This window comes from Coffea eugenioides, chromosome 4 (assembly GCF_003713205.1).
Source record: "Coffea eugenioides isolate CCC68of chromosome 4, Ceug_1.0, whole genome shotgun sequence".
Lineage (NCBI taxonomy): Eukaryota > Viridiplantae > Streptophyta > Magnoliopsida > Gentianales > Rubiaceae > Coffea > Coffea eugenioides.
The window spans coordinates 13553061-13573703 of NC_040038.1; the positions used below are offsets into that span (position 1 = coordinate 13553061).

Here is a 20643-nt window from a genome sequence, read left to right on the forward strand (position 1 = left end):
ATGGTTGCCTGTCCAAGTGGAAAATTGATTGATCCAAAACCAATAAATTTCTGCCGACACACAAACACGGCAATCAAGACTGTGACCTTGAGAAGAATGCAACCCAAACCAAAACGGAAAACCGGTATTAATTACTACCACCCAATAAATTTCTGCCGACACAAACACGGCAATCAAGGCTGTGACCTTGAGAAGAATGCAACCCAAAACCCGAAGCATGCCAAAACGGAAAACCAAATTTAAAAGGGAAAAAGAACGAAAACCAAAACCAAAAACTGAACTTTTTTTTTTTTTTTCCAACGGCAACTATTCATTCATAAACTATGACAGATTACATGCTCCAGGGCAACTGCCCTTAGTCCCTTACAGTCCGCTTGAACCAACTCAAGCAACCAAATTTAATTGAAGGATAGAATTTGTTAAAACTTTGTCAAATGGAACCTACTAAGCTACTATACTACTTATTGCAATTTAAAAGTGCAAATTCATTTGAACTTGCAGAATTCAATATAGCGAAATCCCAATTCATCAACTATATAATTATTGCGCATTCATGAATATAGATTTAGGAATGGTGATGCTGAAAATTAAAATTTTTTTAATAATATTACATAGGTATAAAGCAAAACTTGTTTGTTGAAGATAATTTCGTGGACCGCACAAGTTGAAGTCAAGCTCCAATTTTAAAATTTGTTCTCTTTAGAAGTTTTTTTTGCACTTAAAAATTCAGGTAAGAAGGTGTTATTGAATTAAAAATTTAGACAACTTTAAATTTTAAAAACTAATTATACTGTGGAATCTGAAAATTCATATATATAGAGTTGACTTTTTGCCCTTTGATACCGGTAAATATTTACTATCATCACTTAGGAGAGATCATCCAAGTAGTACATGAAGAAGGAAAGGAGAACACAATGATAATGTGAATGGTATCTAACTGGTTGATTATTGGCATGATGAGATTATAAAGAAGGTTCGTCGGTCAAGATCTTCTTCAATTGATGGCATCAACTTTGGCTCTCCAGCGGACGTGCCTGAGCTGCAAATTAATTAGATTGAACAAAAAGAAAGTGTAAGCACTAGTCTTATTATGCATGAAAAGCAACTACACACATATACGTATGGAGAGTGGATATAGAGAAGAGAGAGACCGTTTGACGTTCACTTAGGCCGTCCGCTTTCTGTGGCTGCCCAGTGATTTTTCTCACACAAAAATCGTATTCACGGTGCAATAATTTCCGAAAGAAAAAAGGAAAGAAAACCCTGTGAGATACAACAATCTTACCAGGATCGCCTGTTTTGTGAATCACGTGAATCGAGGAAGTGAACCACGTGAGAATCGAGCCTCTCTGCTGAGATCAGTTAAAAACAACAGAGATTAGAAGTTTTGCAGCTGCACCTAACAGGCAAAAGCTTCTCCTCCTTTACTAGTTGTTGAAAGCAAAGCTCACTTTACCACGATGGCTGACCCTGCTCTCTCTTTTGTTATTGAGAGAACTGGCGATCTGCTGATTCAAAAAATTGTTTTCCTGGAAGGCGTTCGACGACAAGTTGAGAGACTTCAAAAGGATCTGGTCCGGATGCGGTGTTTCCTGAAAGATGCTGATCAGAGGCAAGATAAAGATGCGAGGATCCGCAACTGGGTTTCTGAAATCAGAGCTGCGGCCTACGATGCGGAGGATATCATTGAGATCTTTGCCAGCAAAGTTGAGTTCTTCACAAAGGACAAGGGACTCGTCACCAAATTGAAGTATTATCCCTTGAAAATTGTGAACCTCTACAAGATAGGTAAAGAGATTGAATCCCTACGGATGAGGCTCAAGGAGATTGCTGATTGCCGCGAAGAGTATGGTATAAAAAATCTTGGAGAGGAGATGACTACACATGGAGAAGAGCTGCAACGGCTCCGGCGATCCTTTCCTTTCAGCGAGGACAAGGATATAGTGGGCTTCGAGGAGATAACAAAATCCCTGGTGGCAGAACTTTTGAAAGAGGACAGAAACCGCCGTGTGGTTTCAATCGTCAGCATGGGAGGTGCTGGTAAGACAACTCTAGCAAAAAAGGTTTATAACCATGCTCATGTCAGGGAGAGATTCAACTGTTGTGCTTGGGTCTGCGTCTCTTCAAGCTGCGATCACAAAAAGACGCTGAGGGCAATCATAAAGCAATTGAATGAAATGAGTAATGAGCAACTTGAGAAGATGGAAGAGGAAGACTTGGAAGGAAGGCTCCATCAAGATCTACAAGATAAATGTTATCTTGTGGTGCTTGATGATGTATGGAAGCAAGAAGCGTGGGATTGTCTTGCTAGGGCCTTTCCTGATGTTGGCACATCAAGTAGATTGCTACTTACAAGTCCCGATCGGGATGTTGCCCAACACGCAGATGCTTATAGCCACCCATATGAGTTGAAAACTTTGGGGCTGGAAGACAGCTGGCAGTTGTTCCTCAGAAAGGCCTTAGGCCATGGGGATAATGCTGGGTGTCCTCCCGATTTGGAAGAAGTGGGCAGAGAGATTACCAGAAGATGTGATGGTCTGCCGCTGGCCATCACGGTTATAGGTGGCCTGCTGCTGGCAAAGAAAAAGTTGAGGAGTGAATGGGAGAAAATTCTCAACAATTTCAGCACATATTTATCAAGGAGCCAGAGTGGGGTATCAGCAATTCTGGAATTAAGTTATGCAGACCTTCCTGCCAATCTGAAATTTTGCTTTTTGTATTTGGGTTTGTTTCCTGAAGACTCCGGGATTTCTGTGCGCAAGTTGATCCATATGTGGGTTGCAGAGGGAATAATGCAGAAAAGAGATACAGAAAATTTGGAGGAAACTGCAGCATATGATGATGTGGAAGAACTTTCTAGCAGAAATATGGTCCAGGTGGCTGAAATGACTGTTGATGAGAGGATTAAAAGCTGTAGAGTCCATGATTTATTGCGAGAGGTTGCAATCAGAAAGGCAAAGGACGAAAATTTTTTCCAGATCCATGACACCAGAGATGATGAAATATCAGCCAAATCCAGATACCTTGCTGTTCATAGTCTCCCTTGGGATAAAAAGTATGTTGGGTCTTCGACCCCTCCTCTCCGGTCTCTACTTTTTTTCAATGTCCACGATTACAGGAAAAACATTAGTCTTAACTTCAAAAGTTTCAAAAAGCTTAGGATACTAGATCTTGAGAATGTTAAGATGTCGTATAATTTGCCAGAAGGAATTGGTGAAGTCAGGCTTCTAAGGTACCTCGGTTTAAGACGCACATCCATTGGAAGGCTCCCTCATTCCTTCTGTTGCTTACGAAACCTACAAACTCTTGACATACGGAACTCTTACCCAGTGAGAGTTTCAAATTTCATTTGGAAGCTTGAAAGTTTACGGCATCTATATGCGTGTCGTATGGAGTGCGATGTGCCTCTTAAGATTGATGGATTGAGGAATCTCCAGACTCTGTTAGGCGTAAACTTTGATGACATTATGCACAATAACATGATAACTTTGACAAGTCTTCAGAAACTGGGGATTTGGGTGGGTGAAAGGTCAGAGATTGACAAACTCTGCTTGCATTTATCTGAGGTTGAAAACCTAAAGACGTTACATCTTTATCGTAATATAACAACAGTGTGGCCATCTCTAGCTGGACTTTCTAAGCTCCATCATGTAACAGAGCTCAAGCTATCCGGGATGTTTTTGAGAAAGCTACCTCCTGATTTCCCTCCAAATCTCTCTCGCTTGTCTTTGAAAAACACATTCCTCAGGAATGACCCAATGCCAGTGCTAGAGAAGTTGGGACAGCTGTCGTTTCTCAAAATGAAAGATGCATATAGGGGACCACAGCATATGGTCATTTCTAGGCATGGGTTTCACCAATTGAAATTCCTTGAGCTCAGATACCTAAGAGTGGATGAAATAAAGGTGGAGGAAGGTGCATTGCCACAGCTCCAGTGCCTGAGAATTAGGGAGTGCTACAGTTTAGAAAAGTTGCCGGAAGAGCTGAAGCACATATCTAGTCTTGATGCGCTTGAGCTTGTGGACATGCCAGAAGATTTCATCAGTGGGCTTGATGCGGACATGGTATCCAGCGTCCCTAACCTCAGAATATTTTGACTCTAGAACCTAAGTCCGTATTTGTATTTCGCGCATGGAATGGAAGGTATGTAGTGTAGTGTTTAACAAAATTATTTCAAGTTTTTATCAAAATATATAAATAAATAAAAAGAATGTTTCATATTCAACATAACTTTTGTTTCCCCCTAATTCAACATACTTTGCTTTGCCGCTATTTCGGTCTTTATTTTCGTCACATAATTCAGACCAACCGACCAGCTTTTTGAGTCCATTTTTTTTTAATTATTTGAAATCTCACACTTGAATGCTTGCTTTTTTAATTATCCCACTATTAAAGAAGGAATGACTCTTTTGTCATTAATGATTTTGTGGGTAACTAACAGTGTCTACACAAATGCAATGTCTCTCTATCAATTTACAAATGCAATTTACATTGCATATATATATCATATTAATACAAGTAGAAATAAATTTTAAAAAACAGTTCATGTCTTCGGTAGGCCTCAAAAATCCTGATAGTAAACGCTTGGCATTTGGAAATGTCTAATTCATTAAAAATATCTAGAGGTATTTGGTTGATTCTAATTTTTCCCATGCTGCTCAAACTAAAAAACAGAACAAGGAAATAATGAAGTTAGTAAACAAATCAAGGAATTCATCCCATATAAAGTGTTGGTCCATCTGAAAGTGAGGATTGATTGCTTCCTAAATACTACTCACTATACATATAAGATGTTAAAAAAAAAAAACTTAAGCATGTAAAAATCAAATAACAATATATTCACTTAAGTTGTTTGGGATATGACAGGTTGTCGAAGCCTGTGCAATAATAAAACCTGCTCAAACTAAAATTAATTTCTGTAGATAGTGGTAAGCAGGGTCGAATCCACAGGGACTGGGAGTACTTGTTCCTTTCCAAATTCACAGTGACAAGGGGGTATTTTTATATCAGGGGTAAAATTTAAACAATTCAACTAAAAGTAAAATAATAAAAATAAAATAGCCAACTAGAAATTAAATAACAATTTACTAAAATCAAATGAGTGATAATTAAGGATCTAGCCAAGGAATAACTTCAGCAATGGTGCACCTAATTGATCATTGAAATAAAGGCAATTCCAATTATTTATCAATAAATAGGTTATAACTACCAAACAAGCGATGACAGTCAACCCCTCCTTACTGTGTCGGTGATCAAGGTACGCCCGTTAATCACTACCCTAATTGAGAAATAATCCTAGGTACGCCCGTAGAATTTAATTCCCCAATTGCCTTACGTATTAGAGGAGTCCTATTCTAACCAAATAACGCACTACCAGGGTTATTTTAGATTAGCCCGCGTATTCCCCTGACACAAACCCAATCATGCCAGTTATCACTATTTTGAGACAATTAAACAATTACGGATTTAACGTCCCAATTGATAATAGATTATCCAATTAACTAATTATCCGGATCCAAGACAATCAATCAACTAAATAATCATAAGCACTATAACCAGGGAATATGCGAATACCAATAAATAAAAGAAAAAGATTAAATTAAATCGATCTCATAATTTTTAGGCGAACCAGAACCTTCGTTGCCCCTTGACTAGAGTGGTGAAATTAGTTCATGATCGATGAACAAAGCCCATACAAAAGTGGAAAGAAAGCAGCCGCCATCTCTCTAATTGAGAAAAGTGCAAACCGTTCAATTGGCGAAGGAAAACGTGAAATACAGAAGATGACGAAGTCCTCCAATGGCTCCTGATATGCGTAGGAGGAATCCACTAACAATCAAAAGGAGAAAGTCCCAAAACAAAAGCTAAGTTAAAGGTCCTAATTGCGCCTGACATACCAAAAGATATAGCTACTATATAGCTAGCCAGGAAAAGTCAACCAAAAACTAAACTAAGTTTTCTTTTGCTCCTGCCATGCCCGCAGGAGGTTTCCTACTCAAAGGCCAAAAAGGCAAAATCTAATGCTAAGCTCCGAACTCCCCTTTTATTCTGCACAATTTTCCTCTATATAGTCCTGCTCCTTGCGGCGGCTCCTAGGGAAAAGAACCCTTGGCCAAAATGATCGAAAAGGGCTTGTGTCCCTTTTTTCCAAAAATGCCCTTCCAAGCCTTCTATTTTATTTCTTTCCCAATGACTGTCAAAATAGCAGTGATTGTGGTATTTTTTATCTACTCTCTGAAATAAGTGCAAATTATGAAAAGTGAGTAGAATCCAGCAATTAATCCACATCAGGTCAGGTAATAGGGAAAATTAATAATAAAATAAATAGTAAAATTGCAACCTATCAATTCCCCCCACACCTAAATCATGCTTGTCCTCAAGCATAAGAAGAGTACACAAACACCAAAATTTGATAATAGTCATTGTTCTATCTACCAAATTGCCAAGATATCAAGAAAGACTATATATCCAGCACTAATGATCAAAATCCGAGAAGCATCCCCCCAGTTAGCCTCTAAACTGCAAACTCCTTTAATTTCCAAATTAGCTAATCTAAGAAAAAGAAATGACGCATAACACTTATCAGCAAACAATTCAAATATTAACCAAAGCCTCCATATTCAGTCCATAAATGGGCAAGCTGACCTCTAACATACTACATAACCTGCACTTTTCTGTTTTTTTTCATTTTTTCATCTTTTTTTTTCAATGATAATAACAATAACACAAAAAGACTTAGTCTCTAGCCGTTGGAGCCTTTTGACGCGAACTCCAATATTTTTAGATGAAGGAGACCGGTTACTCAGCTCTCACCGCTATACGACCACGTACTCATAAAAAGTACCACCTTTTGACGCGAGAATCAACACTTTTAGGTGCAGATTCCCGGTTACTCAGTAGCAACTATTAGCGGAGTACAGTCAAGCTTATTCACAGCCAAACAACGCAAAAATGCAAAATAACAACACCAAAATCCAAGCATAGGAGCAGCTCGCCTCATTATTGCCAAACATGGAGAACTGGAGTCAATATCGGACCAGTTCACATTAAAACGCCAACAGTCATTCCCTATGCCTAGAAAAGTTAATCAAAGAAATCAAAAGAGTCAAGCAGTCCGATATTCACCAAAGAGATATCTTGGACTCAACCACATTAACCCGATACATTTTTATTTTAAAAACTTGGCAAAAGTAGAATTAGAGTCAATAAACCAACATCCAATTTTTGGCATTCACATGAGAGATAAGCACCAAGAAGAAAGAAAGAAAATGAGCAACTAGAAATAAAACTAAAAACTACTAAAAACTAAAAACACTAGCACCCCATTAGACCCCTCTCCCACACCTATAGGACACATTGTCCCCAATGTGACAAATAAATGACAAAAGTGGGAGAGAGAGCAACCAAACTTCCCTGAAGCCGGGTCAAAGTGGTGGGCGAGGTGGAAATGGAGGAGCGAAACCCGTATGAAGCAGAAACTGCGCCAAATTCTGCACCATGCCGGCTACATTGGCGTCGATGTTGACCCAAAGTAACAACAGCCCCAACTCACAGTCGAAAGTAAACTCAGTCCAACTAGAGTTTCAACAAATGTCCCCAGAAATTTCACCAATTGCCAGAGCAAAGCAAAGCAGTAGTAAAGCAGTAGCCTCAAGTATTAACCCAGTCACAAGAAAGATTCGAAACTTCCAAAGAGAGGCAACAGAGGACTAGATTTCCAAGGAACAAAGCAAGTAAAGGGGCCTTAGGTGGAATTCAGTTCACTGAAGTCAACAATCAATCCAGGGAATAAATCAATCCGGATAGGAGGCAGAGGCTTGCACAATTAATTAGACCCAAAATCATAGATAAAGCTCTTTCCAAATCAATGATGTAAATCAACAGGCAATTGAAATAGACCCCCGTGAAATCAGAACTGGAATCGATGGACAGAACACCCCAAACAATTGCAATAAATTTGCCCAATTTTAACAAGCAACTCAAATGGCACAAATGCCACCCAATCCAACAGGCCGTTGCAAACCCAAAAGAGTAGCTCATAAATTTAGAGATTTATCACCTTAGTCACAAGCAATACCCCAAAATTAGCAGCAGTTCAACCAAATAGGCCAATGACCCCCAACACTACGCTAGAGCACGACCAATTCCAACAAGTGTGTGAACCAAACAAATAGGGGCAGTAATACTAGAAATTGAGAGATAAAAGCCAGATACCTCCACCAGTACCACGTCGGGTGGCGGACAGAGCAGCGGGCAGCGGTCAGCGTGCGTTCGTGGCTTTGGGAGGCAGCGGCGGCGTGGTCTCGCGCTAGGGCCTCTGGGTCTCGGCCAAGGAAGAACGGCGGCGCAGGGCTGGTCGTTTTGCTGGAGGTGCGAGGAGAGAGAGAGACGATGGACAGTAGCTCGCGACCCACAGGTGGAGGGTGGCGGCGGCGGTCGTCCTGCTGCGGGCGACTCGTGCGCGGTCAGTCGCGACTGCGCGAGTGACCGAGAGGGAGAGAGAAATGCAAGAGAGGTCTGCGGTGGTGGGGGGGGAAGTGAGGCGCGCACGGGGGCGGCGGCAGCTGGCGCGGGCGTGGCTGGCCGAAACGGCGACGTGTGGTGGTGAGATCGAGGAAGAGGGTGGCGCGCGGTGGAGGTGGAGATGGCGGTGGAGCACGACGCTTCGGGTGTCAGACAGGAGAAAATGGGAGAAGAAAGAAAAAAGAAAGAAGAAGAAGAAGAAAGAAAGAAAAAAGAAAGAAAAGAAAAGAAGAAGGAAAGAAAAAAAAAAAAATTTTCGTGCTCCCTTTAAGCCACGGTGAGAAGAAAGGAAAATTTTTTTTTTGCGTATTAGAAGATATTTCTTTCCCCCCTTTTTTTTTATTTAAAAATTCTTTTTTTTTATTAGTTTCTCTTTTTTTTTATTTGATTTTTTTTTTAATTTTAAACTTTTTTTTTAAAAAAAATCCTTACCTGTCCCGCAAACGTGACGCGGGCACGTCATGAAGGCAAGAACCCCTTTTGACGATTCTGATCGTGAGCTTTCCGTTCGTCATGACGCGGGCACGTCAAGAGGACAAGAGAGCTCTCTGACCGTGAGCTCTTCCTGCGACATGACGCGGGCGCGCCGAGTCAGATAGACACCTACAACTCACCAAAAACGAAAATTGAAATCCGAAATCAGTCAAATTCATGGAAAACATATTTAAACTATCACACGAAATCAAACAAACAATTAAAAGAAACAATTGGGCTGCCTCCCAACGAGCGCCTTTTTTTATTGTCTTTGGCTAGACATTGAACACCACTCTTCAATCTGGGTGTAACTCAATTTTCCTGGAAATCGGTGGCCCTCCTCCAGGATCCAAATAGCCTTTGAGTGCTGCCATCTTTCTTAATTTTCTACTCCTTTTCACCTCATACAGTGCTTTCATCCCCTTATACTTGTTCTCAGTAAGTTTGAATTTATTCCTACAAGCAAACTCAGAAAATTCTTGCACAGAGGGATTAATAACATGAATAGCAAACACAGGGTGAGAGTTAACATGATGTTCCATTGTATCGAAAATATTAAAGTGGACTAGTTCTCCATCAAATTCCATGGACAATGTACCCTTATTAACGTCAATTTTTGTCTGTGCTGTGCTAAAAAAGAGTCTACCTAGTAGCAAAGGTGAGGGGTCAGGGGAATGATCATCATCCATGTCAAGTACATAAAAGTCAGCCGGGAATATCAATTCATTAACTTTAACCAGCACATCCTCGACCAACCCATCAGGGTATGCATTTGTTCGGTCAGCTAATTGAATTATTATCTCGATTTCTTTTAATGGACCGAGATTCAGAGAAGCATACATAGATTTTGGCATTACGTTGATCGATGCTCCTAAGTCCAGCAAGGTATTTCTAATCAGAGTATTACCTATCTTGCATGGGACAGTAAACCTACCTGGATCCCCACACTTTGGTGGTAACTTTCTTTGGAGAACTGCTGACACATTCTCCCCAACAATAACTCTTTCATCTCCCCTCAGCCTCCTTCGATTGACACATAGGTCCCTCAGAAATTTTGCATACTTCGGCACTTGCTTGATGGCGTCTAATAGGGGGATATTGATCTCTACCTTGCGAAACACCTACAGGATCTCTTTCTCCTTGTCCTGCTTCTTCGATTTTTCCAACCTGCAAGGAAATGGAGGGGGATTAGTTTTAACTGTAATTACTGGGTCTGGAAGTACCTTTAGATCTGCACCATTGCTGTCCTCCCTCTCAAGTTCATTTTCGATCTTTTCCTCATCCTTATCCTTAGTGATCATAGGTTCAGGCCCCTGAATTTCCTTCCCGCTCCTTAAAGTCATTGCGCTTACGTTCTTCAGGTTCAGTTCAGGTTGGGATGGCAATCTTCCATTTACTTGGGACTCCAAACGGTTGATTTTTGTGGCCATTTGACTCATCTGATTTCTTATTGCCTGCATTTCGGAGTCCGTCCTTTGCTGATTTTGCGTAATGGTTGCTTCCATCCTTTGCTGATTTTGTGTAATGGTTGCCATCATCTGTTTCATCATCTCCTCCAAAGATGGATCAGAGCTTGGGGGCGGAGGTGGTCGGGGTTGGTATTGCTGCTGGTACCCTGGTTGCTTATTTAGTACGAAATTGGACTGCCTGTTCCCTCCATAACTGAGGTTGGGGTGGACCCTCCAACCAGGATTGTAGGTATTCGAATATGGGTCATATTGATTCCTTGGCGCGGGCGCGTAACCAGCCATGTTCACTTGCTCCACATTTTCTTCTTGAATCATTGGGCACATGTCTGTTGAATGACCCATACCAGGGCAAATCCCGCACGCCTTGGCCTGAGATGCATTTCCTACAGCCAGTTGCCTAACAAACGAGGTCAACTCAGTTAGCTGCTGCTGGATAGAGGATGTCTCTACCTCATTCACCTTGCGTATTGGGACATCCTCCCTCGTACCAAATTGTTGTGAATTCTCTGTCATCCCCTCTATTAACTCCCTTGCTTCCCGAGGGATTTTGTTCACCAGTGCCCCTCCACTTGCAGCATCAATTATGCTCCTGTCTCTGAAAAGGAGCCCCTCATAAATATACGGTATGAGCAACTGCTCGCTTATCTGGTGTTGGGGGCACTTATGGCACAACTTCTTGAATCGCTCCCAGTACTCATAAAGTGACTCCCCTGGGTGCTGCTTAATCCCGCAAATTTCTTTCCTTAGACTTGCAGCCCTGGATGCAGGAAAATATTTCTCTAGAAATTTTCTCTGCAACTGATCCCACGTGGTAATGCTACCTGGTGGCAGGTAGTATAACCAGTCCTTTGCAGAGTCTTTCAATGAGAAAGGGAATGCCCGCATTTTTATTTGCTCTTCTGAGATTCCCGGGGGCTTCATACTGTTGCACACGACATCAAATTCCTGCAGATGCTTATACGACTCTTCACCTGGTAAACCATGAAAAGACGGTAAAAGCTGAATCATACCAGATTTTAGTTCAAATGGAGTGTTATCATTTAAGGTGGGGAAGGTAATGCATAGAGGCTGCTGATTTAAATTAGGGGCAGCCAACTCCCTTAATGTTCGTGCATTAGCCATGGTTCCTTCCTCCTGGTCAGAGTCACTTGAAGTGTCACCAAACGAATCTGTTGGGTCAACTCCTGGCTCAGGTCTCTGAGATGCAGCACTGGAGTGCTCCTCTCTGAGCTGTCTGGTTTCCTTTCTCGTTCTACGCACGGTCCTCTCTACCTCAGGGTCAAAAATCAAATCACCTGTACGAGAAGATCAAGGCATACACTAGAAGAAAACCAGAAAATTAGGACAGAAAAAAAAATGAATTTAAAAAGAAACAAATAATAACGCCATTCCCCGGCAACGGCGCCAAAAATTGACAGCTTGTCGAAGCCTGTGCAATAATAAAACCTGCTCAAACTAAAATTAATTTCTGTAGATAGTGGTAAGCAGGGTCGAATCCACAGGGACTGGGAGTACTTGTTCCTTTCCAAATTCACAGTGACAAGGGGGTATTTTTATATCAGGGGTAAAATTTAAACAATTCAACTAAAAGTAAAATAATAAAAATAAAATAGCCAACTAGAAATTAAATAACAATTTACTAAAATCAAATGAGTGATAATTAAGGATTTAGCCAAGGAATAACTTCAGCAATGGTGCACCTAATTGATCATTGAAATAAAGGCAATTCCAATTATTTATCAATAAATAGGTTATAACTACCAAACAAGCGATGGCAGTCAACCCCTCCTTACTGTGTCGGTGATCAAGGTACGCCCGTTAATCACTGCCCTAATTGAGAAATAATTCTAGGTACGTCCGTAGAATTTAATTCCCCAATTGCCTTACGTATTAGAGGAGCCCTATTCTAACCAAATAACGCACTACCAGGGTTATTTTAGATTAGCCCGCGTATTCCCCTGACACAAACCCAATCATGCCAGTTATCACTATTTTGAGACAATTAAACAATTACGGATTTAACGTCCCAATTGACAATAGATTATCCAATTAACTAATTATCCGGATCCAAGACAATCAATCAACTAAATAATCATAAGCACTGTAACCAGGGAATATGCGAATACCAATAAATAAAAGAAAAAGATTAAATTAAATCGATCTCACAATTTTTAGGCGAACCAGAGCCTTCGTTGCTCCTTGACTAGAGTGGTGAAATTAGTTCATGATCGATGAACAAAGCCCATACAAAAGTGGAAAGAAAGCAGCGGCCATCTCCCTAATTGAGAAAAGTTCAAACCGTTCAATTGGCGAAGGAAAACGTAAAATACAGAAGATGACGAAGTCCTCCAATGGCTCCTGACATGCGTAGGAGGAATCCACTAACAATCAAAAGGAGAAAGTCCCAAAACAAAAGCTAAGTTAAAGGTCCTAATTGCGCCTGACATACCAAAAGATATAGCTACTATAAAGCTAGCCAGGAAAAGTCAACCAAAAACTAAGCTAAGTTTTCTTTTGCTCCTGCCATGCCCGCAGGAGGTTTCCTACTCAAAGGCCAAAAAGGCAAAATCTAATGCTAAGCTCCGAACTCCCCTTTTATTCTGCACAATTTTCCTCTATATAGTCCTGCTCCTTGCGGCGGCTCCTAGGAAAAGAACCCTTGGCCAAAATGATCGAAAAGGGCTTGTGTCCCTTTTTTCCAAAAATGCCCTTCCAAGCCTTCTATTTTATTTCTTTCTCAATGACTGTCAAAATAGCAGTGATTGTGGTATTTTTGATCTACTCCCTGAAATAAGTGCAAATTACGAAAAGTGAGTAGAATCCAGCAATTAATCCATATCAGGTCAGGTAATAGGGGAAATTAATAATAAAATAAATAGTAAAATTGCAACCTATCAGGATAAACATTGAAGGGAAAAACATTACAGAGGGGAAAATTTTTGAATACTGGCACAAGTGTAGGCTATTTATTATGATAGACATTTATAATAATTCTTACATGTAATGTTATTTTTTTAATGTGTTTCGTAGTAATTCCATTTTTACAAAAATTAGTACGACTGTCGTGTGTAATGGATGATCTAAGATTGTATGCAGTTTATAAGTTTGACACTCCCTTTTAATTCTTCGTGATTACTAGTTAGTTGATTCTATAACATGTATCGTCTTGAAGGAAATGTATTTGCTTCTCAAAAAAAGCAAGTGTATTTTTGCTTATAAACGAAAAATTATTTAATTTTTTGTGAACTACTAGAAAATTGGAGTGGAAAGAAAAGTTTTAAAAGAAGGGTTAATTATAAAAACTCCTTTTGGGGTTTGGTTAAGGTTGTAGTTCACCACCTAATGTTTATTTCTTCTCACTTTGCCTTCTATTTTAGTCCAACTAATCAAATTAACCATTAAAATAGTCGAGTTAACGAAAGTGTCCTTCTGCATAGTTTATAAGGAAAGACCCCAAGGTTCTTGGAATGTTAAAATTACAAGATATGATTTTTACTATAGAATGATTATTTTTTTAATCATTTGGATAAAATAAAATGGAACATTGATATTCTTTTTCTGCTCAATATCATCATTCATGTAATTAATTTAAGTGGGAAGATCCTGAATTTTGTGAAAAAAGAAGAAAAATACGTGTTGTATGTTATATTTTTTTAATCATTTGGATAAAATAAAATGGAACATTGATATTCTTTTTCTGCTTAAAACCATCATTCATGTAATTAATTTAAGTGGGAAGATCCTAAATTTTGTGAAAAAAGAAGAAGAATATGTGTTGTATGTTATGTTCATTTGCCTACTTAAATCTTCTTTCTACTTTCAATCACATGACTCGATAAATTGTTGAGAAAATTGATTATAAGTATGCAGACATTGTAGTTTTAAAAAATCCTTTACAGGATCAAGTATAAATTTATACCTCATTTTATAATTAAAAAAGCAAAAAGATTCCAAACTGAATATGGATGATTATTTCATAAATCTAAACCCTCTCGTGTTACATTAACATTATTTGAATCATTAATCCATAAATGCTTTCCTTCTTTTTTTTTTCTTTATTTTGCTAGTTGTTTCTAGGAAATGGCTGATAATTTGCAGCACAACCCTCTTTAGTAGCCCGGAATCTCGATGGATAGCATTGCAGGGCAATCCAGTTGAAGAAAGAAGAAGTGTGCAAAAATGGTAGCTCTCCTCGGGCTTTTTCTCCATGATTTTATAGCAGTAATTTTACCATAATCAATTAAGGAAACAGGAACAGTAGCTGAAATTGTACTAAACATCAGTTATAATAGTGAAGCAAATTGGCGTACCGAAATTTGGTCCTATCAGCAAGAGGGAAAAAATAATAACTATCATTATCATCATCATTATTATATAAAAAATTATGAATTAGGGAGTGTAAGTAATTTTGGTGACAAATTTAGTGAAAAAGGATTAAACTATGTAGTAGTTATTTTAACCCACCAATACCAAAAACTCCAATACTTCTTAATCAGTTGGACCTCAAACTTTAACGATCTTATACTTTTAATTCTTTAACTATTATTGGTATCTTTTTGGCTTCTAGACTCTTTAAAAACATATATTCATAAGCCTTCTATCGGCAAATTTTTTGGAATATTGTCGAAATAAAAAATTATCACAAAAGTGGTGTTGTGGGATGATATAAGGGCCGCCGCAGGTGGGAATATCAGCCCAACAAAAAATCCAACCTATTATTCCTTTTTCTTATGTTCTTAAGAATCGGTACAATTTTATATTTCAGTCAGATATCACTATTGATTAACATATTTCAACGGTCATGATTTGGAGGAAAAAATTTTCAGTCCTATTGCCGCAGACAAAATTTGCGGTGAAGGAATTTTTATTTTTTAATGACACACAAGACTAAATTTGTGGACCGTTGATCTACTTGATCAACGGTCAGTGGAGAATCGCCATTTGCAGAATTCTTGAAACCGCAAATGACCTTTGTGGTGAAGGTGACACAAATTGTATTGCGGCGAAGGCTTTTTTTTTTTTTTTGGTAAACCGCAAAGGTCATTTGCGGCTAATGAGATCAACGATTCCGTACTTTTTTTATTTGCCGCAAACCAATGTTTTTAATCTCGGACTGGCCAGTGAACCGGATAGGGGGCCGGTTCGATCGGCCGATTCACCGGTTCTCTTTTTTTTTTGCGACTTCAATGCTTAGTACTTCACGGGTCTTCACTTTACACTTGAATTTGACAGCTGATGCATAGTCTAACATGATTATTGATAACTTAAGTCCCTAAAATGCATTCAGCAATATAATTTAAAACTAAATTTAAGTTGAGATAATAATAAATTTTCTAAAAGTTATACATGAAACTCCAAAAAAATTGTAAAATATTTGTACTGAATCATTTGCAAATAGAAATAGAAAACAAAAATCTTGAAAAGGAAAAAATTAAACTCATCAAAATGAAAAAACTCTTATGAAAGTTGAAGCTTCCAACTTGCTTATAAATCAGCTAAGATAATAGTTTGATGAGTATGGGGAAGGTTTGAGAAAGATTTTGTCATGGGTATTTGATTTGGAGGTGGAAAGGTTACAAAGAAAAAAATGAAAAAAAAAGGAGAAGAAGCAGAGACAAAGAATCAAGGATAAGGGAAGCAAAAGCCAAAAGGTGTTGTGTCTTAGTGCTACGATTTTCTTTTGTTTAATTAGATTTTAGTTTTTAATATAAGATAAGTAGCATTGTACACAAAAAAAAAAAAAAAATTGTCCCATGAATGTGATTCAGTGGTAACAAGCCTTTGTTGTGATTGTGGAGGCTTGGGTTCGAATGCCAGGAGCTCCAATCCTATTATCGGTTTGAGTTTTGGATGAATATTTGAAAATTTTAAAAAACTGCCGGTTTACGGTTCGAACGGTTCATTCGGTTTTCAACGGTTTTTCATTAACTTGCAGCTTTAGTACCAGACGGGCGACATGTCCGGTTCGTGGTCCAACCAATCGAACCGGTCGGTTCGGTCCGGTTCTAAAAACATTGCCGCAAATTGGACCTACGGTGAATAAAAAAAGTTTTTTTTTTAAATATAGCAACTATGGATCATCCATTCATACAAGACACAACGAGATCAATGGTAACAACTTCAGTCAAAGAAATTTTGAGTCAAAGTAACATTGCTACAATTATTGTTGTATCAAAATAACAATTTATGTCGACAATTTTCTATAAAACTAGTCATTGTTCACTCACTTTTATTGTTCACTCGACTGAGAACCCCAACTTCAAACGTTTTTATTTCCCTCTCGCACAACCCCATCCAAATCCCCTTCATCTTCTTCGTCTGCCCGAAGTGGCCATTGTTCCGTAGGAAGACCAAAATAAGTTCTAGGGTGATACATCATTTCGTCCACAAAATAAGTTCCAAGATAATCTTGACTATATGTATCACTTTCTAGGGACCTTGATAGGAGGATATTGTGGATGAGATGTCCTTGTTTTATAAAAATCTGTTTGCCAGTGATGGGGTAGGAGACAGTTCTGAGGTTTTAAGGGGTATTACTCATTCTATTACTGAGGAGATGAATTTCAATCTGACCAGACCAGTTCTTGAGGAGGAGATAAGATCTGCCATTTTTTCCATGAACCCGGATAAAGCACCAGGTGTAGATGGAATGACCCCCCTGTTCTTTCAAAGATCCTGGAACGTGATCAAGAAGGATGTAACCCAGGCAGTCCAAGATTTTTTTGTGTCTGGTTGCATGCTGAAGTCCATTAATCACACTATTATCTCTCTGATTCCCAAGGTCCTGAATCCCACATGCTTGAAAAACTATAGGCCTATAAGTCTGTGTAGTGTCTTGTACAAGATCATTTCCAAAATTTTAGCTAACAGATTGAAACCAGTTCTTGACAAATGCATCAGTAAAAATCAGTCTGCCTTCATCCCGGATAGGCAAATTCTTGATAATGTGATTATAGCTCAGAAATACATGCAATATCTGAAAAACAAAAGGCTTGGGAAAGAAGGGTATATGGCTATCAAGTTAGACATGGCTAAAGCTTACGATAGGGTGGAATGACACTTCTTGAAAGCTATGATGCTTAAAATGGGTTTTTGTGAAAAATGGGTACACTGGATTGCAAGATGCATGGAGATTGTTTCATACTCTTTCAACTGCAATGGGGAGGTAAAAGGATATGTGAAGCCAGGTAGAGGGATAAGACAGGGTGATCCACTGTCACCTTATCTTTTTTTGATTTGCTCTGAAGGGTTCTCAAACTTACTCCAAAGATCTGTTGATGATAGGAGCTTGAAAGGCGTGAAAATTAGTAGGCAGGGACCAAATATTACTCATCTTTTCTTTGCGGATGACTCACTCATTTTCTGTGGAGCTGATAAGCAGCAAGCTGAAGAAATCATGAGAATCTTAAAGGTCTATGAACAAGCTTCTGGACAATTGATCAACTTAGAGAAGTCATCTGTGATCTTTAGCAAGAATGTAGAGAGAAGGCAGAAAAGTGAGATTTGCAGTATACTAGGGGGTATGGAAGAAGTGAAGCAAGGAAAGTATCTTGGTCTACCCATGGTGATTTCAAGGACAAAAGACCAAATCTTCGGATACATAAGAGAAAACATCAATAGAAGATTGGAAGGCTGGAAGAATAAGCTGTTAAGCAATGCAGGAAAGGAAGTTATGATTAAAGCTGTCACAATGGCCATGCCCACATATGCTATGTCGTGCTTCAAATTGCCAAGGAAACTTTGTAAGGATCTCAGTTCAGCTATGGCAAACTACTGGTGGGGGGAAGCTAATGGGAAAAACAAAATGCACTGGATTTCTTGGCGGAAAATGGCTAGGGACAGAAAGGAAGGGGGACTGGGGTTCAAGGATTTGGAGGCCTTCAACAAAGCTCTATTAGGTAAACAGATCTGGAGGATAATCACCAAGCCTAATCTACTTATGAGCAAGGTCCTGAAAGCCAAATATTTTCCTAAGGGGTCTATCTTTAATTGCAAAGTGCAAGGCTGTGCGTCTTGGTTTTGGAAAGGCCTGATAAGTGTGAGGGAGATGGTGGAAGAAGGTGTACTGCGGAGAATTGGTGACGGGAGCAGCACTAAAATATGGGATCACAAGTGGATACCAAAAGCCCCGAATGGCAGGCCTTCTACTCCAAGACCCCAAAACTGTGAGTATGACACAGTCCAACAACTCATCACCAATAGAAGATGGAACACAAATATAATCTTTAGACTCTTCAACAAATCTGATGCAGAAAGTATACTCGGTATTCCAATAAGTCTAGCTGGTAGAGCAGATTCTAATTATTGGAAATACAGTGAAGGGGGTGTGTACACAGTAAGATCAGGCTACAAGAGATTAATGGAAGATAGTTCAGGCACAAAAACAAATATGGAGAATGCAGGAACAAGCCTTGATGCTGGTGGTATCCAAAACAAACATCTTTGGAACACTCTGTGGAAGCTCAATATCAAGCATAAAGTTAAAATCTTCATCTGGAAGTGTATCAATGGTGTTTTACCTGTCAGAGAGGCTATACACAAGAGAGCTGCATTAGGGGATCCAGTGTGTAAAGGATGTGGAGAAGAGCCTGAGACAATTGAGCATACCTTACTGCAATGCCCTCTAGCACAGAAGATTTGAAAAGTAGCTCCATTAGTATGGGATGGAGCTAAAGACCAGACAGGGAACTTTCAAAGATGATGGAGTACAATTACTGAGGCTAGGAAAAGGCAAGAAGGGAGAAGCCACATGGGACTTACGGCTAATATACTGTGGCAGATATGGAAGGACAGAAATAAGAGGGAGTTTGAGCATCATACTGGCAGCCATCCGTGTAGTGTTATTCAAAAAGCACACAAGGAGTGGCTAGAACTAGAGGATCTAGAGCCTATGAAGAACTCTAGGAGTACAACAGAAACACTGACGACTTTGGAAGAGGACTGTCATGCACAACAAAGCCAGGACCTCATCATTCTGAAGATGGCAACCAGAAGATCACAAAGACATGCAGTGCTAGGAATTGGAGTTGACATTTCTAGGATGCAAACGGAGGCAAAGGAGTTGTGGGCCTTAAAAGACAGAAGCTCGGGTGACCAAAATATTGATGATGCCGCAGCTGTTCAATTGATTTTATGCAAAGCTTTGGACAGACATTGGAGCAACATCAGTATACAAATTCACAACAAGGACCTACTGAAGCGCCTCAAGTTTGGCAAATCCTCAGACTGCAGATTGACAACAATCCTTGAAAATATATTGTGTTTAAAGTCTTTGTTTCGAGTGTGCTCCTTTAGCTTAGTTAATTATGATGATAAGGATGTTTGTGCTAATATTAGCTCTTATACTTTAGGCATTTTGTTGGATGAGGAAGCTCTTGTTCCTCCGTGTCAATGAGCACGTGATGTACATATGTTCGGGCCTTTGCTCGATTTGTTAACTCTATTTGTATAGTTCAATGCAAGCAAACTAACGTTTCGGAAAAAAAAAAAGATAGGCTTTTCACCTATTTTTCATATAGACGACAGCGTTTTCGTTAATGCTCTTTTTCAGACGACTATACATGGTTCTTGTCCTAGATGCGGGCAGACTCCTGTATTAGACCCCCCCGGCAATGATGAGCAGGACCAAATGCTTGAACAAGTGCAGGCACCACTTCGGAAGTCTAAACGATTACAATTGAGATGAGATCCACCACATGGAAGGATACAATGGAAATGTGGCTACTTTACCATTTTGCGCGATAAGTGCAAGATGCGTGTTGGTGGGTGATATTCATATTTTATGAATTTTTCTTGTCAAATCTCCCTTTATTATCATTCAAGTTCATGTGCTAATTATTGCACTCATTTATCATTTAAATGGTTGAATGCTACATTATTTATCATTACTTAAATTAACATTAAAACTAAAATATTAAAAAGGGATGACTTGGGCATATTTTATTTTCATTTAACAGCATGCATGATTAGCACAATTCTTATAGGTAAATTAAATTTTAGATTTCATGGTTAGGATTTATATTATGTGTTAAGGTGTAGTGATTTTTGAGTTTAGGGTTAAGTTTATGATTAGAAATAGGGTTAGGTTTTAGGGGAAAAAATTTAAACGAATCGCCGCATATCAACTATGCGGTGATTCTTAATTGCATCATAATGCGAGCGGCGAAGTAGTTTGATT

The 20643-nt window shown here is 39.2% G+C and overlaps 1 protein-coding gene and 1 pseudogene across 1 annotated transcript; one reads left to right on the forward strand and one right to left on the reverse strand.

The window, feature by feature from the left end:
- LOC113769085 overlaps positions 1–20643 on the reverse strand; it is a 71501-nt pseudogene that overhangs the window by 28297 nt on the left and 22561 nt on the right.
- LOC113767673 (disease resistance protein RPP8-like) lies at positions 1046–4147 on the forward strand. The gene has a single exon (XM_027311845.1). It carries the CDS (start codon positions 1461–1463, stop codon positions 4095–4097), a length of 2637 nt encoding a protein of 878 aa, XP_027167646.1. The 5' UTR covers positions 1046–1460; the 3' UTR covers positions 4098–4147.